Below are 21524 nucleotides of genomic sequence, written 5' to 3'. Positions count from 1 at the left end.
GGAAAGTTCAGTGATACAAAGATGAAAAATGGTTGCATAGGGAAGGTGAGAGCAGTGAGGTGACAAGACTGTGTGCTTTACAGAGCGAATTTAGAATCCTTTGCCTACCAGTCCATATAGCTACCCTATTTTGATAAGTGAGGTTGCTGTTTTTAGGGCCTCGTAATTGTTATCTAATGCAGTGGATGTTTTGTCTCAGTCACATAGATCAGACAACAACATGGCAGGACCCCAGGAAGGCCATACTGTCTCAGATGAACGTTACGGCCCCTACCAGTCCACCAGTGCAGCAAAATATGATGAATTCAGCCTCAGGTGAGTAAAATGCTGTAATTAGAGCACACCAAGTAATGCTTGTGCATTAGTAAAACTTTCTGTGGAAAATAGTAATTATTCTTTCAAGGGAACTGGAAAATGGGTGATGGTTATTTTCTATCCACTTTCATAAGAGAAACTAACTTTGTTTCAAATAATCTGCTATACCAAAGCCTTGTTTAATCATTAATACATAAAGGGATTGGTAACTGAAAGCCAGTAGATTTTAAAGTTTCAGTTCTGAAGTGAGTATCTCAAATTCCTAGTTCAATTAATTTTGACATGCTTGTGTTTTATTCTACCACATTCTTGTGCCTGAGGTCTTGGAGTTGAAGTTTTCCTCCTCCTTCTGTGGTTTGGATGGGAAGCCAAGCTGCGGTGTCCTTAACCCACCTTTTAAAGTGGATGTTTGTTCTACCTTGAGAATAACTGGAGGGTAGCAACTTAGAAGCCCTTAAGTTCTTAAGGCTGATACATGTTATTTTGAAATTTTCTACCTTTTTCACAGAAGATAAACCTGAGCATAAATTTTTTTTCTGTCTTCTATTTGGCAGTTTACTTAAATCTTCTGTTTTTCTCATTTATATAATGGGGAGTAACAATGCCCCTTATTATAGAGAGGAAGATATTAAAGGAAATGATATAATATGTATAAAGCTTTTATATTACCATTCTAGTATGGGGTAGGTACTAAATAAAGGTTTAGTTCCTTTTTCCCTATGTCAGTTAGATATTGTCTGGCTGCTTCTTTGTTATGTGGGCGCAAGGCCATGGCTACCTATTATGCATCTTTGTGCCTATTAGGAAAAGGTACCCCTTCCTCTGGGAAGATGCAGTCCCATGCCTCGCATCAGAAATTGGAGCATTCGGGCTGGATTCCTGACTATTCCCCTCCCCCCCACACTTTATTCACTTTGCTGAGTGTCCTGGGTCAGGACACAGATGGTAGCAACTGTAATTGGCAGCCCTAGTGGCCTTAATGGCTTTCTCCTTCATAGCCCATCCATCTTCCCTACCCAACAAACTGATCAACATGATACTGTTGGAAGTTGTACAGTAGATTTTCTTAAACAGTAGCCTTTGGAAAGGGACTGGTAGAGGTGGGGAGGGTGGTACAATTCATTGTCGGAAGGATTCCTTGACTGGGAAAGCTCAAAATTTGAAATATCCTTCTGCCCCTAAAGATGATGACAATGTGTTAGAATGTGTTTGCTGTTCCATAACTCTGGGTTCTTATCTTTGGTGGGTTGAACACTTAAAAGTCAATAAAATGAAAATCAAGGCAAGATTCTTAACTGAGTGAGCTTTTCTTGTCATACAGTTATATAACCTTCCATTTTATCTTCCGTTTTAGCTTATTTTAATATCAATACTTTTACCCTCAATCTGTTTTATATGTGACATTTAAGTTAAAATTTTTTCAAAGGCAAAAAGTTATGCAAGTATTTGTTGTCTGTTTTTACTTGACAACCATTTTTAATCATCAGATTGCCAAATAAAAGTTGTGAAAGCTGCTTTGTATTTATAATCCAAAGTAGGTGATGCACATTATTCATTTTTTCATAATCTAAAACTATACCTGGGAAATTAGTAACAAATAACTCATTAATTTAAATTTTATTTTGAAAGATTAGGCATTTTGTATCTAAAAGGTTGATTATGATTCTTTTAGAATATTGGTTTATGTTTTTCCTATTAAATTTTCTAGTAGTAATGGTCTAAGGAAATAGGGAGAATTTGTATTCAGATTTATGTTTGAAACCAAAGGTATATATCAAATTGGTTTTAATGGATTTTAGAATATTTGTGTATATTTTATTTCAGCTCTGTGTTTGGTAAAATATGAAATGTGTTTTTAAATGTTGTGTATAAATTAATAGACATGCTTACTGCTGTATTAATCAAAGAGGCGACTTTGGCAGGAACAGTTTGAGTAAAGTGGCACGATTGTGGTGGGTTAGTGGGCGGTGGGGGGGAAACTGTATGAAGAGAGGATTTGATATAGAGAGTCGGAGGGAGGACCTGAAATGGGAAAAGTCACCCCCAAAGAGACTTGAGCATGTTTAAATGGTAGTAGAAGGTATTAAATAATAATAGGAAGTCCTATTTATATTCCAGGCTTCCTGCTGAGGTCGTTTTATACAATCTCATTTAATTCTTACAATGTTCATTTAAGTTAAGTGCTGTTATTAGTCTCACTTCACATCTTAGAAACCTTGAGTGACTATTTAAAAATAAGTAGAAGACTTATATGTGGTGTTGAAATGCTTTGGAATGAATGTCATGGGAACTGTAATCTTGATAACCTCATGTTCACATAAATTATAGCCATAATGACATTATGGGTTAATAAGGGTTCAATCCAGGGACTTCTGCTTCTCCATCTGGAACAAACCCACGGTGTTTGGCGGCTGTGCATTCTCCAACTGAGGTACACAGCGTGATTTCTCAGATAGTTTTAAGAGAAAATGACCTTATCTCTCAGTCAAGGATTTCTCCTTGAGAAAAGCAGCAAAGGTGGTACTCCTCTGTGCTTGGAAAACAATCTTTTGAGTTTTTAGAGCCTGGAGCCGGTGAGCAAGAATTGTGAGGGTATTTAAATAAATTTTCAGGGTATTTACTGTAATAAGGCGGCAAGCCTGTTTTCAGTTAAGCACAGTATGTAGGGACAGTTTTCACCCTGAAGGGAATGCCTTCTGAACCTGCTAATCTGAAGCCTTTTAGATAAAAGAGAAAGCTACACAGCTCTTTTGGAGCACTTCACTGGGTTAATCAAGCTAAATGGAGCTTGATTTACATTTTTATCATTAATTATTTTAACAAGAACTTTCTAGTGTTGGTCTGTTTATTTATTTTTAGTGTTGATCTTTTTAAAAAAGAACTCTCCTCATCCAGATATTTGAGTCCAGCTTTCTGTTTTGTTCTAATTATTTCTAATCAGGCCCCTTTCTTTTAAAATACTGTATTTTTTCTAGACTCTCCAGTTTTCTGCATGATTTTTAATGGAACTGAATAGTATTTTAAGATTTTCTCCAGTTCTGAGATTTTATGAAATCCAATTTCTTTCACTTAAATTTGGTTCAGCAAAAATGATTAGTTTACTTTTGCTTTTTATAAGTCCTTTTTCAAAATATGAGGTTGAAATGATGATTGCTAGACTGGAGATGTGTAATTGGCCAGGTTTCTTAAAACAAAGATGCACCTGGAAAGGGTTCTAGAGGCAAGACTTTCTTGATCCTAGGAAGAAATTTATGTTCTTTAACTGTTCATTTAATTGGCAAGACAGTGAACTTTGTGAAAGGAATTTGAAACATGAGGAAAAGAAAATTACAAAATAAAAGGAAATTTGAATAATTTAAGATAATAGTCCTATTTTAGTTTATATTAAAATATATAATATATACGTGTATAAAAGTATACACAAACCCTATTCCAGTAAATTACTTGATGATTGTCCTCTACAAGTTATATTAAATGTGTTATGCTTATAGCACATTAGTAGCCTTTTGAGGCATGCTTGGGATCTATATAAAATAGTTCTACATACTGAGAGTTGGGTAAACAGTAGTGGCTTTTGTTTTAAACATTAGAAAATAAGGACTTGGGGAGAAAAAAAAAGTGGTAATTCTCATTTAACCAGCTCTATTTATATGAAGATGTTAAGTTTTTTATTAGTAACTTGTTAACAGTGACCCACAAGATTGCTGAATCTTAAAGTGGCAGTAAAGTCAAGAAAATATACTATGTGATAATCCAGAAATAACTTGGTGCCAAAGGACTAGTGACTGTTTAGGACCATTAAAAATGGCATAAACCTTGATTTAAATTATGCAAAATCAATGAACCCTATTGTCTGCTTTTTAAAAATCTACCTTTGATAACAGTCCAAAGTCAAATGTCTTGTCACAGGTACATTGTAAGGGATTCATTATTTTCATGTTTTAAGCCTGGCATTTATTTGACTAGTGCCCAGATCTACCAGGGCAGCACTTTCTGATTTCCCCATTATGAAAACCTGCATGGAATTCCTAGGATATATCTCAAGATGGGTGGAAGATGATGCATGTTGGAAATATTCAGAAGCTAGCATAGTGGGTAGTACAAAGCTGCCTTGATATTTGCCTGCTGTATTCCTTGGTGTAATCTCTCAGAGGATCAAAGACGAAATGGGAAAGAGAGATTCTTACCAAGGGAAATATGACCTAGGACAGATGTGAAATGTGAAAATAACAGGTAAAAGGTTGAGATGAGGTTTTTAACTTTAAAAAGCACGGAAAAGGTAAGGATGTGTAAGAAGTTGCAAAGCTGACCACAGGTTTTAGAAGTTGATAATTCCTACTTCATGTGTTGTAGTTTACAAACTTCTAAGTTCTACTTTTCACCTTTGGAGTGAACTGAGAAGGAATTTAGAATAGAAGTTAAGATCAAGGGCTCTGGGGTCAGGTGGACATGGGTTTGAATCCCAGCTCTGTCATTTATCTGACTGTGAGATCTTGGATCAGTGAGTATATCTACCTATGCCTCATTTCTTCACTTGGAAAATGAGGTAACAATAATAATAGTAACATTGAATTTATAAGCCTTTGTGAAGATTAAATGATACAATCTATATAAAATGATGGGTACATAGAAATTATTATTAACAATATACTGTGCTTGGTATAGTATATTGAATACATAAAAGTAAATGTGATCTGATCTGATATTGTACAATTTAATCAGTTTACATTACCTGATAATTACTGTTACTTCATCTAAAATATGTTTTTAAATCTGATACCACACTATCTTTAGGGCTATGTTTATCTCCATAAGCTTTTTGTCATCAGATATGCATCATTGGTTCTCACTCAAGTCATGGATTATCGTCTGACTTCTAGATTCACATAGATTCTCCAAGAGTGAGAGAGTTGGTAAGAGTGTTAAATATAAATATGGTTTTCTTCTCATGGGTCAAACCTTTTTTGATTCTTAAAGTTTTTGATTATCGTAAGATGGAAATTGTTGGTCAATCTGAAGTCATAATATATGGAACAAGACTAAAATATACCAAACAGGAATAAAACTGTAATAAAGCCCAAAGTCAAAGCAATGAATGAAGTACAAGACTGAGGCAGTGTACTTTATTACTCTCAATTCTCTTATCCCAAATAATCTTTTTTTAAACCAAAAACAGTTTAAACTTTTTAAAACTGCTTGCTTTTTTCTCATCTGCAAATTTTGGTAAATTAAGAAAAGATGGCCACAAGGAAAAGGGAAAATAGTAAAACCAAAAGCATAATAATCCCAAGTGAAAATAACTAATCCTTAAGAAACTCAGTTTGTTTTATTTAGTTTGTCTTGATTTATTTTTTAAGTTCCTGAGAAAATGGCTAGTAATTTGGAAACAAGGACCATTTTTCCTGTTTAAAAATATGGACCAGTCCATTTCATTTTAATAAAAGTTATTAGCAAACAATATATAGCAATTATGACGGTAAAAATTTTATTTGTGAAAAAGAAAAAATAATTCAGTGAGAATGTCCAATCAGGTTGTAGAGATAATAGCTTGCAATTATTGTATCTTCAGTTTATAGGACTTCTTCTGAAGTCTCTGTTAAACCCAGTGATTCCCTACACATGGCATTTTTAAATTTTGATGGCTGTATGACTTTGCTGAAACATGCCACTCATGTCAGGGCAGCTAATGGCCTCTGTTTTACTCTAATGGTGAGAGCTTTTCACTCCCTCTACAGTGGGGATCACTCTTGAGATTAACTGATTGCAATCATGATTTTTAACTCAAAAGTATTTTTTAAATAGTATTAAAACTCAGTATCTGGGCAAGACAGCAACATTTGGCAAATGGAACAATAGATGTTGGCTGATAAATTGTCATTCTTCTGAATCTACTCAGCTACATTTCTGAAATGACTTCCAGAGCAAGATACCACCCCCACCCCCCAAAATATAGCAGCAGAACTTTAAATTCAGTTATTCTGGAACTGAGACATGTGTTTATGTATTACTTAATGTATTGGCATGTACAATATATAACTATTTTTAAAGTAAAGTACTAATTTCTTCATTCCTTTATTAAAGAAACCCAAAATAATCCGTTGAAAAGTGGTTTTTCAGTATCTTCAGAACAGTATTTTTTTTTTAAATTTTCAACTAACAGTAATTTATTAAAATACATCCTAGTCCTCTTTATACTTTTTTTTTTACCTTTATTGGAGAATAATTGCTTTACAGTATTGTGTTAGTTTCTGCTGTACAACAAAGTGAATCAGCTATATGTATACATATATCCCCACATCCCTCCCTCTTGAGCCTCCTTCCCATGCTCCCTATACCCACCCCTTTAGGTCTTCACAAAGCATGGAGCTGATCTCCCTGTGCTCTGTAGCAGCTTCCCACTGGCTGTCTATTTTACATTTGGTAGTGTGTGTATGTCAATGCTATTGTCTCACTACGTCCCAGCTTCCCTCCCCACCCCTCACCGTGTCCTCAAATCCTTCTCTACGTCTGTATCTCTATTCCTGCCTTGCCATTAGGTTCATTAGTACCATTTTTCCAGATTCCATATGTATGTGTTAGCATACAGTATTTATTTTTCTCTTTCTGATTTACTTCACTCTGTATTGCAGACTCTAGGTCCATCCACCTCACTACAAATAACTCAGTTTCATTCCTTTTTATGGCTAATATTCCATTGTTATACATGTACCACATCTTCTTTATCCATTCATCTGTTAGTGAACATTTAGGTTGCTTCCATGTCCTAGCTGTTGTAAATAATGCTGCAGAGAACAATGTGGTACATGTATCAGTTATATGTCCTATTATTTCAGACAAGGTAATTCCTTTCTGTCTTCTTTGCTGTACTTTAGAGGTTATCTTTCTAAAGAAAGGGGAGATATATAGTACTCACGATTGTTGAGGTCTCCTGATCTGATCTTAGAGCCTGAATAACAAACATTTTAAAAAACCTATTAGAATCTCTTAAGTAATCATTTGGGAATGTAAATTTCATTTGAATTCTGAAAGTTATTAAGATTTTATTGTAAATACTGAACCTAATGAAGAGGGAAAGGATATAAGCTTATTTCTGTTATTTTAACCAACAGACTAACTTAGAAGAATAAGAGGATCCTGTTAAAGAATACAAAGAAAAAAATTGATACATATCATTACCACCAGCTTTCTTAGTAAAATGAGTTATTAGATAGTGGTGTTTAAAAATATGTGTCCATGTTCATCTTTTCTCCAGTGATTATTTGTAGAATTTTGGAAACTCTTCTCAGCTTTGGAGTAGTAGAAAGGATGAGAAAGAGATTGAATTATTTACATTTAAGGACCAAATAAATTCCTGTTTTATGTTTTCTCTTGATAAGTGCTGGAAAATTATTTTTGTGTTTCCTACTGATTTCTAAATCCTTCTGGCTACTCTCTTGCTACAGTAATTTTATGACTCATAAGAGGAATATTTGTGTGAAAGGTTAAGATGCTAATTCTTTAAAAATGATATCCATAGACTACCATATATAGGCAGTATCAGTGAAATGAAAAAAATCCTGTGACAATAGAGTTTTCCAAAATAATATATTCTTTTGATGTCAATAAGGTAAAGAGATGATAAAATTTCAGGTTAAAATTTTACCAGAAGGTCATTGCTTTACTTGAACATTTCTAAAGTCTAAATGAGCTTATAGAAAGCTAATCTTTTATAAATTTACATGCTAAAACTCTGTAAGCTATTAAGTTAAAATCTAAGAGACAAGTTACACTGAAGAAAGTCTGAAGAGTTGCATGTTAGAAAGTTCTCTCAACTTGGCCTTTTCCTCTAGGAAGTTTGTCTAGCTATAACAGACAGATGATTTTTAACAGTCTTATTATTCACCTTGAGACAATTCAATTGTTCCCTTTCCAAATCATTCATTCAACAAATATCAAATGATATACTCTGTACTGGATATTGTAATGGTCACTCAAATTATGAAGTCAAGGTAAAACAGTTTTTTCCCATATAATTATAACAATAAATGTTATGGGAGACATGCACCGAGTGCTGAGAAAGTGGAAAAGGAACAAATGAATCAGTGGTTGGGAGGGTAGAGTAGACATCTTTAAGGAGCCAGAGATTTGTTCATTCCCTCAACAAATATTGAATATTTAATAAGTGCAGGGCACTATTCTGAATCATGAGAATACAGAATAGAAACAAATACACAATGTATCAGATAGTTAAAAATGGAAAGAGAAAAATAAATAAGGGTCAGAGAGTGATTGGGAAAGGAGGGAAATGATCGTTTTAGATAGCTTCTCCAGTGTAGGCCTCTATAATTGATGTTTTATTTTTAAGCTCTTTATTGGAATATAATTGCTTTACACTCTTGTACCAGTTTTTGAGGTACAGCAAGAGATCTGAATGAAGTGAGAGCCATGCAGATATCTGGGGAAAGGGGGAGGAATGTTCCATGCATAACAGAACAACCAGTTCACAGGTGCTGAGGCACGTTTGAGGAGCAGTAAGACCATTGCAACTGGAACAGAGTCAGTGAAAGATGGCATGGAAGCCATGTTATATGGGGATTTGTAGGTTTTAAACAGAGGAGCGACATGATCTGAATGAGTTTTTTTCTAAGGGAGATTAGTTAGGTGGCAGTTGCAATAACTCAGAGGAAGCAGTGGACCGGGATGGTGGAGGGGAAGTGCCGATAAGTGGTTGGATTCAGAACCTGAATTTTAGTAGATGAGTGGGAGTTAAGTTTACGGAAGATAAAGGTAGCAGTATGTGAGAGATTACTGAGGCTGAAATCCCCCAGCACCATATAACTAGTGATGAAACAGTGGGAATTAAACTAAAGACATCTAGACTAGACTAAAGACATCTACAGAAGGCCTTTGTGTGATCAACTAAGAAGTTTGAGCTTTATCCTGAAAAATTTGGGAGACCATTAAAAATGACTCCTCTCTAGGGTTCTTCCCCTATCAAAGGGAAAACCTTCTATGGGTTCCCTGTTTTGGTTTCCAGTCATTTAATCTTTGAGACCCAGGTTTATTTTCTCATAAACGTATCTCAATATTTTACACAAGTTTTCGTAAGTTAAATATATTGTTAGAACAAAATGGAAGGGACTTCCCTTGTGGTGCAGTGATTAAGAATCCACCTGCCAGTGCAGGGGACATGGGTTTGAGCCCTGTCCAAGAAGATCCCACATACCATGGAGCAACTAAGCCCATGCGCCACAACTACTGAGCCCACTTGCCTAGAGCCCGTGTTCCGCAACAAGAGAAGCCACCACACTGAGAAGCCCACACACTGCAACGAAGAGTAGCCCTGCTTGCCACAACTAGAGAAAGCCTATGTGCAAGAATGAAGACCCAGTGCAGCCAAAAATCAGTCAGTCTTTTTTTTTTTTTAAAGAACAAAATGGCAGAACTTCCAGTAAAGAGTAGAGAATAACTTCTTTTAAAAAGTGCCTACTGTAAGCCCTGCCCTTTGTCAAGCACTTTTCCTTTAAGCCTTTCAACAGTTAATTCAGAAGGATTTTCTAGATAAAGAAAGTGAGCATCAAGCAGTTTAGGAACTTGCCCAAGGTTAGACGGCTAGTAATTATAAATATTGGATTCAGGATTTGAACCCAGGTCTGTCTGAATTTAAACCTTTCACAGTTTTCTTTAAAGTGTGCTGTGTCTATAGTTTAATTTATAATGAATCAAAGGAGATTGGTTTTTGTTTTTTTAACCAAGTAACATCAAATGGTACTTTTGCTATACTGATAAAATGTGGGTTAATAATGGGAGGTAGTTCCATAAAAGACCTTTAGAGTAAGCCTTATTCGTTTTCTGTATTCTAAATCTGTGGTTCTCAATTTGTAATGTGTAAAGCAATCACCTGAGGATGTTTTTTTTTTAATGTAGATTCTGATTCCATAGTTCAGGGGTGGGACCTGAAATTCTGCATTTCACACAAGTTCCCAGGAGGTACTATAATGCTAATTCATGGACTACACAGATAGAAGACTCTAGAATGGTAAACTTAAAACCATAGAAATGTGATTAAAGATCCACTTTGTTATTGCTATTTTTATTTTATTGGGTTGGCCAAAAAGTTCATTCTGATTTTTCCTTAAGCTGTTATGGAAAAACCCAAACAAATTTTTTGGCCAACCCAATATTTCTATTTTAAGTTGGGGGAAAAAACCTTTACTAAGTGCCTGATACATATGAATGACTCCACCATTTCATATGAGAGCTCATTTAATATAAAAATACAGCAAAATGTTACCAACTTATTAAAAAAAGCCTATGATCTATAAAAAAGCACAAGCTAAGGATTGGAGAGACTGACTTGACCAAGATCAGTCAGTCATTCTTTTCACAGATAAGTTCTTAATCATTTCAGCTCAATGAACTTCTTTTGTATTTGGTGTTAGTCCTAAGCTCTAGGGATATAAAGCGTAAAAAAATCAAGGTGCTTCCTTCAAGACTTGGAGTTTGATGGGGAGAATTGTCAGCATGTAGGCAAATGAGTAGAGTTCAGTGAGGCATCTGCTAAGAGGGGACTTGAGCACAGTGGTTGAAGACACAGTTTATGCTAGTAAGTAGAATACAGATAAGTAGCAGTGCTGGAATTCCAGTTTAAGCCTTCAGGTGTATGGGCCAGAATTTCATCTTATACTGTGCATTGTGATCTGCAGGGGGTTTGGGCTCATCAGAATGTTCTAGTAGTTGGGCAGAAGAATCTTATAGCTACTTATAAGACATAGGAGAACACCTGAACTTGAGGGGGGGAAAATGGTTTGGCTACCAACCTTGCATTTATTTGCCTGAAGCAGATTTTCATCAGTATATATATAACTTTTTAGTTTCCATCTTCTAGGACATTACACAGAAAACGCCTAAGCTCATAACTTAGTGCTGCACGCTTTAAATCAGTTTCCACCCTAAGAGTAAAAATAGTTACTTTGGAAACCAGAAAAGAAATAATTTCTTTGTTACCAAAACTTGATTTTATAAACTGTTTTTTCTTCAATAAATGCATTTATACACGCTTATGCCATGTTTGGCTTATTGAAGTCAGAAAAAAAGTTAGTGACAGTGATATTGTAGAATTTATCATACATGACAACCTTTTCCATTGAGTCTACCTAAAAATTTTAGTAACATCGGCAGAACTTTATTAAAGATTGTTCAGGGCTTATGAGGTCAAGCATATGAATTTCAGGTGTTAGTGTTAATGAGAGGTTCCTTTGGAAACAAAACTGCAGAAGAATCAGGGGTGCTTATATTTTAGTTCTCATATACTTTAAAAACCACGTCTGCAAGGTCAAAGAATCACAGTCTAACCTTGTGGTAGTTTCCAATGAACGATGCCATCCTTGTCCTGAGCAACCTTGCAAAATTGAACATACCCACTCAAAAACAAACAAACAAAAAAATGGAGAACCCTTTCTTGGTATTCTAGGGCAGAATGATAAATTCTGAGTTAAACTCAGTGTAAAAGAACAAATGCAAGAAAGTCTTCAGTAAGCATCCAAGAAATCAAAAACAAGCACAGTTTCAATTCATAGGTGGGGAAAAATCTTTCCTAGTGGGATAGAAATTGAGAAAAGCTTTGCAAAAACATAGCATGAAAATGGAGTAGAATTTCAGTGGGTAAAAATAGTGGAGACTAGAAGGAGACAGGCTGGGGTGTGTGCATTGGGTATATATGTGGAGGTGAAAAGTACATGACCCTGCTAAGCACTGGAAAGACAGGCCATGCAGCAGGAGGACTAACTTTGAATGGATTACTAAATTACTAATGTGATAGGATCATCTTACCAAAGAGAGAGCACCTGGTGCAATAGTAGAGGAAACTACTGTGTATGTAGGCAAAGCCCTCTTGAGGAAGGGGCATTCACACTGGGGAGGCACGACTAAGGAGTTAGCTAAATAAGCAAGAAGGGTGGGGAGAAGAATGCCTGCAGGGAGGTTCTGAGAGAGGAGAGGAAGAAGAATTTGAAGGACTGAAAGAAGACTGAGTGAGGTGGGGTATGAATGGTAGTGGTGATGCTTTCAGAACCTATGCAGTGTGCTATGTAATGCCACATGACAGAGGACCTTGAATAACCCAATAAAGATTTGAGAAATTTTCCTGTGGGCTTTAGGGAGCCCTGAGTCATAGAGTACTTCCTCAGAGAAGGTGTGAGGCAAGATGCTTTTAAGGTACATATAATGTTTAATGTTGCAGTTGATTAAAACCAATTGGTAGGCAACCACTAAAATTTAGTGATGGAAATACGAAAGTCTACATTAAAGTTTTATTTGAGGAACAGGGGCAATTGTATTTTAAAATAAAATCAACTGAGATTATCAGGACATGTTTTGTGAAATGTTGGTGTCCAGTTGGTGGAGAAGAAAGGCTAGTGTTGACCTGTGAGAAGCATTAAAGATGTAGGAGCTATCCATATGAATATGACTGAAACAGTGGGATTTCATGAAAGTTCTAGGAAAAGAAATTGTAAAAAAACACTACTTTTGATTGTTTGTCGTATTTGCAGTGTAGTACTTAAGAAAATGAGTTGGAGAGCTAGAACTATCTGGGTTTGAATCCAGGCTCTGCCAGTTACTAGTGTGGGTGGGCTAAGTGATCTGGGGCAGCTTTTCTGTGATTTAGTTTCCTCATCTGTAAAGTTGGGATAATACTATGACCTATGCCATGGGACTGTTACCTGAGTTAATATTTGCTTGCAAAGAACTTATAACAATGCCTTACATATAGTAATATAGTTTGTGGTTCATCATAAATGTAAGAGACCAGAATTTCAAAACAAATTGGTCAAAATTAGGTTCTTTTGAAAGATGTAGTGCATCTACTTTTCCAGCTACTTGTCGTACATTCTAAGGAAACTACTTCTCAATAGCCCTGTACTTTGAACCACTCATTGGGGTGTATTTAGTAATCTTTCAGTGCCCTGGGTGGCTTCTTTATTCCTGAATTGTGGGGCAGGTGAGAGGGAGAGGTTGATCATCTAATTTACAGCATAATCAAGACTTTCTTGTTTGATTAGACATTGCAAGTGGTTTGTTAGTCATTACTAATGCAAGAGTCCTTAGGCAAAAGCCGGAAGTTGTTAATGTTGAGTCATCTTCAGTATTATGACATAAAGTGTTTCATTTGTTTTTAAAATATTGCAGGAAGTTAGTATTTGTTATAGTAGTTATCATTCAACTAGTAGTAGTAAATCCTATTTAAAATTTAGGTTTCCCTAAGGATAAGTAATTCTGATTTATGAATTACTTTAATTATAGCCTACCGCTCTCTCTTGCTTGTCCTAATTCAAATTTCTCACCTCTTTACCTCTCACATGATGACCTCTTTCTCTTTACCTTCTTGATCTAGGGCTTATATTTTATCTCCTCCTTTTTCCCGAAAGACTTTAATGTGGTGGTTAGACATGATAGCCCAGCCTTGGAAAACTCCCACATCTTTCCCATGTCAAAGAGCCTACCTCTAGTGTGTGTAAGCATAATCTGGGATGAAAATGTTTATTGCCCACTTTCAAATGTTTAGAGGTTGTCCATGAGTTTGGAGAAATAGTTATTATACTTTAGTATTTGTGGTCCCCTTTAGGTATTACCCATTCAATCATTTACTGGTTAAAGTGCTAAAAGATTTTCTGATCATAAAAACAAAGTGAACCACCGTACCTCATTCCTTACTTACTCCGCACCCTTCATACTGGCCTCCTTACTGTTTCCCCTGCCTGGAAATGCTCATGCCCCAGATCATCACATGCTTGGCTTGCATTGTGTTTGAGTCTCAGCTTTAAGGTTACTTTCTCAGGGTGGCCCTTCTTAGTCAACATTTCTAAAAGACCATTTCCAGGTTTTTGGTTTTGTTGTTGTTACGTTTGTTTGTTGCACTCCTGCCGTTTTTTGTTTTTTGATTTTTCTTTTCACTGTACTTATCATTAACCACCACTGTACTATACATATCTGTTTGTCTTCCTGGCGAGAGCATAAATTCCATGAAACAGGTACTGTCTTGCTTATTGCTCCATCTCCAGGGCCTAGCTTAGTGCCTTATTATAGTAGGGGCTTACTAAATACTTACTGAATAAAAGAATTTGCTATATCTTTGTGCCTTCAATTTAAGTGATACCAAATAATAGAGAAATTGAACTTACATGGAAAGGATAAAACAGGATATTTTTCTGCCACAAGCATAAAGAATTCTGATTGAACTCTGTTTTGATTACATTGTCAGCCAACATGTAAATTCCTCCCCTTTCTGAGTAGTAGCCACTCTACTCGACAGTCAAATGGAAAAAAATGCATAATATACACTTCTGTGTTCAGGTATTTCACAGTCTGGCCTGGAAGAAAACACATATAAACAAATAATACTATGTGATAAGTGTTATGGCCATAGGTAATAAAGAAAATATTTTGCCAGCGCAGGGAGAGGACTCTTCATTTGAATTGAGAGAGTGAAGCGTTCTCAACTAAAAATGGTTTGAAGCTAAGTTATGAGTAATAATTCCCGTAGATCACATCAGTTTACTTGCCTCCAGAGTCCTACTCTTCATTTCCATCTGGTCATTAGAGGACAAACAAGAAATGTATTTTGGTCTACTACTCCACGATAGTTGCTTGGGCCATTTCAGTTTTTAAAAAAAGAAGCATTGCCCTTCTTATGACTGCTTTATCCTGATAGATGCTGAGCCGTTTGCCTCATCTTATTCTAGCAGATGTGCTCTGTGCCATTCTCAGACATGTAGTGCTTGAGAGTTGGGTCTCGGAACTGCCCATGATACCTAACAGTGAATAGCTATAGTTTTATAAAAGTTACATAAAATCAAGAAACAGTTCTATACCAGTTAAAGAATTCTAAGTCATTTTTTTTTTAGGTTAGTGTTTCTCAAAAGTGTGTTCCTTGGACCAGCAGCATCAGCATCATCTGGGAATTTTCAGGCCCAACCCCAAACCCGCTGAATCAGAAATTCTAGAGATGGGGCTCAGCTTGTGTTTTATCTTAAGTAAATAAAATATTGCTACTTCTGTTTGCTTCATTTTATATACTTCTTCTTAGAGAAGTTACAATATTTATGACACTAAAATCAGGATGTAAATTGAACTCAAAGTTATTCTAAATTTATGTTGATATATCCCTGTAGTCTCCTCTTATAAATCTAGTTTTGTGAGAAGCCCAGATTTCCCCTCGTACTTAATGGGCTTATTTACTCCGTTCCAGTTCTAGCCCAAACAGATGCTTGCATCAAACTTTCAGTAACCTCTGCACCTTGATGATTCTCAGCTTCTTATGGTTATTCAGCAGTTAGCTTAGTTTAACATAATGACTTAGAAATCTGCATTATCAAGTCACTGAATTTTTTCTAAAGAGCATTTAACTAAAAATTCGTTTTTGTGTGAATAAAGCCCAGATCTATTATTGATTATTTAGTTCACATTTAAGATTGAAGATTTGTTTCTTTTCAATTTTCTTTTTCCTTCTACTAAGTATTCGATTATGGAGCAAAGCTATTTAAAGGTAATCTTTCCTAATCTACTCCTTTGCCTTTGATTAGTAGCTTTCTTTTTCTGTAGAGGACATTTTAGACCATCTCTTTGCACACAACATTAAATTTTTACCCAATGTTAAATTAACAACAGAAGTGAATATAAAAGCATTCTTTTGTGTTTAGTATATGTATTTGGTATCAATTTAAATGCTTATAAGATTAATTATATAGTAATTATTCTATTTCATATGTACATTATTTAATTCTTTAATTAGAAATATGAGAAAATAGGCAGCAATCACTACACTATTTGTATACCAGGGCTTGTTTCTCCTTTGTATCTTCATGTCTAAAATTAGTTAGAGGTTTGCTTTTGATTGTTTATGGTATGCAAGAACAGTACTGGTGAAGGGTTTCCTGAATTTAATTTTTGGAGTCTACTGTTTTTAGTGACATACTAAATACTTAATGACTTATCTATGAAAAACACGTGATAAATATGATTTATACATGATAAGAAGCTAGTGATTTAAACTTGCATATAAATGGATAAAGTCACTATTCCACTTTGCAAATTTAACGTATGGGAATACATGCATAAGTTTTGGGCAATGTATTTATATCTTTGGGAAGCAGCATATTGTATGGTTTAAAAACAGAAGGTCTAAAGTCAGACTGCCTGGGTTGGAATCTTTATCTTAGGGAAGTTTGCTTTCTACCTTAGGTAAGTGACCTTTCTGAATGTCACTGTGTTTCATCTGTATGATATGGATAAGAACAGGATGTGTGATGGTAGTAATGGAGCTAGTTAGTGGTAGAGGTGCTGATGCCATCGCTGCCCCCCAGGGGTTTTGTGTTGCACTATTATTTATGACAAAAAAAAATTTAGAAACAACTCTGATAAGGTAACACTGGGAAAAGGGATAAATGAATTCTGATATATCTGTGCAGTAAGATCTCTGAAGCCAGTAAAAGAATGAGAGACTTTTGTGTTAAGAAAAGATGTTTATAATATATATTAAGTGAATAAAGCAAGTATGGTTCAGGTAGAGCATGACATCAGTGGTTTATGTATGTGTGTTACAAAATGTGCACAAGAAAAAAATCCAGAACATATCACAAAACTAAAGTTGTTCAGTTTTTTTCCCCCTGGGGAATAGATTACAAGAAACTTTTTGTTTTTCCATTATGCGTTTCTACAAATTTTAAGCTTTTTTTTTTAATGCTTGCTTCTTTTTTTTTGGCTGCATTGGGTCTTCATCGCTGTGCTCGGGCTTCCTCTAATTATGGTCAGCAGGGAGCTGCTCTTTGTTGCAGTGTGTGGGCTTCTCATTGCAGTGGCTTTTCTTGTTGCAGAGTGTGGGCTCTTGGCACCGCAGGCTTCAGTAGTTGTGGTGCACAGGCTTAGTTGCTCTGCAGCATGTGGGTTCTTCCCAGACCAGGGATTGAACCTGTGCACTGGCAGGCAGATTCTTAACCACTGTGCCATCAGAGAAGTCCCTTAAGCATTTTTTTAAGAATATCAAATGAACTGTAAAAATGAATACATTTATGAACAAAAAGTTTAAGGTGCAAGAACCACTGGATTAATAACGTCACGTATTCTGTTTATAAGCTTATTAGTTGAAAATAATATTGGTATATATACTATGTGTTTTTCACCTTGTTTATAGAAAGTTCAAAGTATAAGAAGGCATTCTTCCACTCAATGTCTAGTGAGCAATTACTCAGATACTGGCCACAAGTTAGAAGATAAGTGGCCTGGTCATTGTCAGGAGAACAGACATGTAAGCAAGTAAATACAACTCTTATCTGTTAAAGCATTAATATAGAGTAGAAGAGAAAGTTAATCTTATGGGGTAATCAGGGAAGGCTGAATGGAAGAGGTGGCATCTGAGCTTTCTCTTTTAGGGTAAATAAGAATTTATAAGAGATAGGGCAGAAGGATGTCTGTGATAACACGAATAGTACATACAAGGAGATGGCATGATTTTGTGAAAACTTGGGGAGTGGAGTGAGGGTTGAGTGTGTGAAGAGACTTATTAAGAAATGAATTCAACTGGCATTTTCCTTTTTTTTTTTTAATTGACTGATTGATTGGCTGCATTGGGTCTTCTTTGCTGGCGTTCTCTAGTTGCAGCGAGCAGGAGCTACTCTTCATTGCAGTGTGCAGGCTTCTCTTGCTGAACATGGGCTCTTGGCACACAGGCTCAATAGCTGTTGCTCTCAGGCTCTAAAGCACAGGCTCAGTAGTTGTGGTGCACAGGCTTAGTTGCTCCCCATCATTTGGGATCTTCCTGAACCAGGGCTCAAACCTGTGTCCCCTGCATTGGCAGGCAGATTCTTAACCATTGCGCCACCAGAGAAGTCCGCATTTTCCTTTTGATGATGGAGAGCAAGGGAAACATTTTTAAAGGCAATGAGTAACATAGAAATGTTGATTGGGTAGTATTTTAAGAAGAAAAGTTTGATAGAAGACTCTGAAATGAGAGGATGTTAAGTCAGGCACCAAGGAATGAAGCTGTATAGCGGTTAAGAAAAAGAGCTAGAAACTATTGATGGTTGGATTCTTAAGAGACGGACTGCAACAGATCAATCAGAGAGCGTAAGTGGAGGCTACAGCGTGGAGTGGGTGGAGCAGAAAGGGAAAGTTGGTTTGTATCCAAGATACTACTCTTGGTTCTAACACAGACAACAAGAGTAGAGAGTGATACAGTTTAAAAAAAAAATAGGGACCCCATTTACTCAGGAAGGTTGGGAGGCTATAATGAGGTCTGTTAGGGCCACTGGGTTGATGCTCCAAAAGGCATCCAGTGACTTCTTTTGACTTGTTCATCATCATGATATCTTAGAAACTTAGAATTTTAGTTACTTGTTTTTCAGAAGCATTTTATACTTGAGCCATCCTTGCAATTAAAGTTAATAACAGGGACTTTCTGGTAGCACAGTGGTTGAGAATCCACTTGCCAATGCAGGGGACATGGGTTTGAGCCCTGATCTGGGAAGATCCCACATGCCACAGAGCAACTAAGCCTGTGAGCCACAACTACTGAAGCCCATGTGCCTAGAGCCCATACTCTGCAACAAGAGAAGCCGCTGCACTGAGAAGCCTGCACACCCCAACAAAGAGTAGCCCCTGCTTGCCACAACTAGAGAAAGCCCGCACGCAGCAGTGAAGCCCCACCACAGCCAATAAATAATTTTTTTTCTTTTTTTAAAGCTCAGTAACAAACCCTTAATATTCAGTTCTGGAGGTTCTGTCTTCCTAGTGGGGAAATAGAACCCAAAGTGACACTGAAGGCTGCTGAGAAAAGTGTTTTGTTTGATTTGTATGTGTTGAAACAAGTCTGCTTCCCATTCATCTTTTAGTAAACATGGGATTCCTGCAGCAGAGTTCAACTCTGGACATGGTTAGCATTGTGTGCAGAATTCCACATTCAGGACTGGAGAAGAGTCTTCCCTCTGTGGCCTGTCTAGGAGCACAGAACACTCCAGTTTCACATGCCTGCATTCCCTAACAGGATTTTGACCCCATCAAAGTAGATCTTTGATAATACTATACTAGCAAATTGGTCTGTTCCTGATACAAACGAAACTGGTCTGGAATTGGGGTCTTGGGTCTCATGGGCTTGTGTGAGTGATCTGTTTAACCAAAGTTACTCTTTCAGCACTGCTCTTAAGGCTGTCTAGGACTGCCAATATAGAAAGAAGGAACTTGTTCCATTTTTGCACAGGAAACATACTTAGTCTGTGATCTTGGATCTGGGAGGTAGATAAAAAGAAGTGTTGTTATGAGGAAAATGGCTCAAGAATTAGGCTGCTAGGTTTGAGTATCATCTCTGACACTAGCTTTGTGATGTACCGACTGAACCACTCTGTGCCTCAGTTTCCCAGTTAGAATGGAGATAGTACTACTGCTTATGTCCTTGGTCACTGTAAGGATTAAATGAGTTAATGTATATAACATACTTAGCATAGTGACTGGCACATAGTAAGCAGTCAATTCATGTGGGTCCACAGATGGAAAACTTTAGGCATTTACTCGGCCTCTCCAATTTACCTTTGCCTCTGCTGATTCCTGGTAGGAGTGGGAAGTGGAAGGGGAGTGGCGGACACGAGGAGGAAATATGCCTGAATTTAGTAATTTATACTGGGCCTCTCTCTTCATTGCTATTACCTCACAAAAGCAACTGCCTAGCCTCCATACCCTCATAAAGATAGAATAATCTTCTTATACTTTTTATATTCTTTAGCCTTATCTCCCAGGTATTATTTCCTCACTCTGTAGCTTTGAAATTTGTACCTTTTGTCTTTTTCTTCCTGAGAAATTTGCCTTACAACAGTTCTGGAATTTATCCTGCCCCCTTCCCAAGTCTCTGACAAACTTCCAGCCATAATTCCCACCTCCTAGCAACTTCTGGGCTGCTTAAGAATAAGCTTTTTTGAACCATGTTTTCTCTGTTGTAGTTTTCTTGATGTGAGTCAATCACAGAAATAGTGGAAATAAATGGCACTTGGCAGGCTTAGCTAAACTGTGCCTTATGTGAAGCAGAATGTTTATGATGCTGTAGGTGCTCTGAGAACACTTACATATATTCCTTATTAAAGAACCTTGGGGTCTCTAGGAAGGTACTCTCACAAAATTGACTGGATTGAGGGGTAGTTCCTGAGCTGCAGCACTCCATGTCTTATATTAACACTAATAATAATTATTTGGGTCATGACTTCCAGAGGATTTTTCAGAAATCTGACCTTTTTTACATCTATGTCTTTGGGCATGGAGATTTTATTATTGTGTAATTTCTTTTTAGTGGAGAAGAATCAAGTATACAGGTTTACCTTTCTTCTCTGAACACATGCTTAATTCTACTTTAATGAGTTGTTTTACATCAGGATATGTTTTCTTTTTAAATTAGCCACCCCTCCCATTTTTTTTTTTTAGATTCACCAAGTAAAAACCAACCATGATTTTTTTTCTGTATTTATAGGTCCTCTTCCTGATGGATGGGAACAAGCTATGACTCAGGATGGAGAAATATACTATATAAACCATAAGAACAAGACCACCTCTTGGCTAGACCCCAGGCTTGACCCTCGTTTTGGTAAAGGTTCATCTCAAAATCTTTTAGATATTTTTGATTATTGTTTTTTTGGTATGTGAATTTGGGAAGGTACATTTAAATTAAATTGCATTGCTTTATAATTTTAAAAAATGACTGCCCATCCAACTTATCCAGTACTATTTTTATACCTTTCACTTTAAATTTGAGAAATTCAGGTCTAAATCAGCTTTTTAGCCCGGGATGGGGTTGGAGGAATGTTGTGGTGGTTTACTAACCAGACTCACTGTTCCTTTCACAGTTTTGGGAAACACAGTGATGTTGTTTAAAATAATCTTTCTAGCTACAGAAATAATCAGGCTGTCACTTCATCTAAAACTTGGGATATCAACTTTTATCCGAGACGTGGTGTCTGTTTATGCTTAACTTTAGAGAGCAATGAGTACCATCTTGTGCCTGGGTGTTATAATGTTTTCTATCCTAAGGGGGTGGGGGGGGAGCGCAGGAACCCCTGTCACCCTAGGGATAGACCAATGAAAGCATTCTTTTCCTTCTCTTCAATTCTGCTCCTCCTCTCCCCCCCCCCCCTTTTTTTAAGTAAAGGTTTTTTTTCCTTTGTTTTTCATTTAGGAAACAAAACACAAGCCATATTTCC

General features: G+C 36.5%; 1 protein-coding gene across 12 annotated transcripts in view; it reads left to right on the top strand.

Moving 5' to 3' along the window:
• Positions 1-21524, top strand: part of YAP1 (Yes1 associated transcriptional regulator) — a 112439-nt gene that overhangs the window by 55264 nt on the left and 35651 nt on the right. For 4 of the 12 annotated variants that reach the window (XM_057748247.1, XM_057748242.1, XM_057748249.1 and 1 more), the window contains exons 3-4: positions 200-315; positions 20798-20917. In XM_057748247.1, the coding sequence (XP_057604230.1) occupies positions 200-315; positions 20798-20917 (236 nt within the window). The remainder of the gene's footprint in view (positions 1-199; positions 316-20797; positions 20918-21524) is intronic. The other 8 variants (XM_057748248.1, XM_057748243.1, XM_057748250.1 and 5 more) reach the window with 2 other exon arrangements.

The sequence above is a fragment of the Hippopotamus amphibius genome, chromosome 9 (genome assembly GCF_030028045.1).
Source record: "Hippopotamus amphibius kiboko isolate mHipAmp2 chromosome 9, mHipAmp2.hap2, whole genome shotgun sequence".
In the NCBI taxonomy this organism is placed as follows: Eukaryota; Metazoa; Chordata; class Mammalia; order Artiodactyla; family Hippopotamidae; genus Hippopotamus; species Hippopotamus amphibius.
The sequence above is the reverse complement of the archived record's forward strand: the minus strand, read 5'-3'. Positions and strand labels throughout refer to the sequence as shown.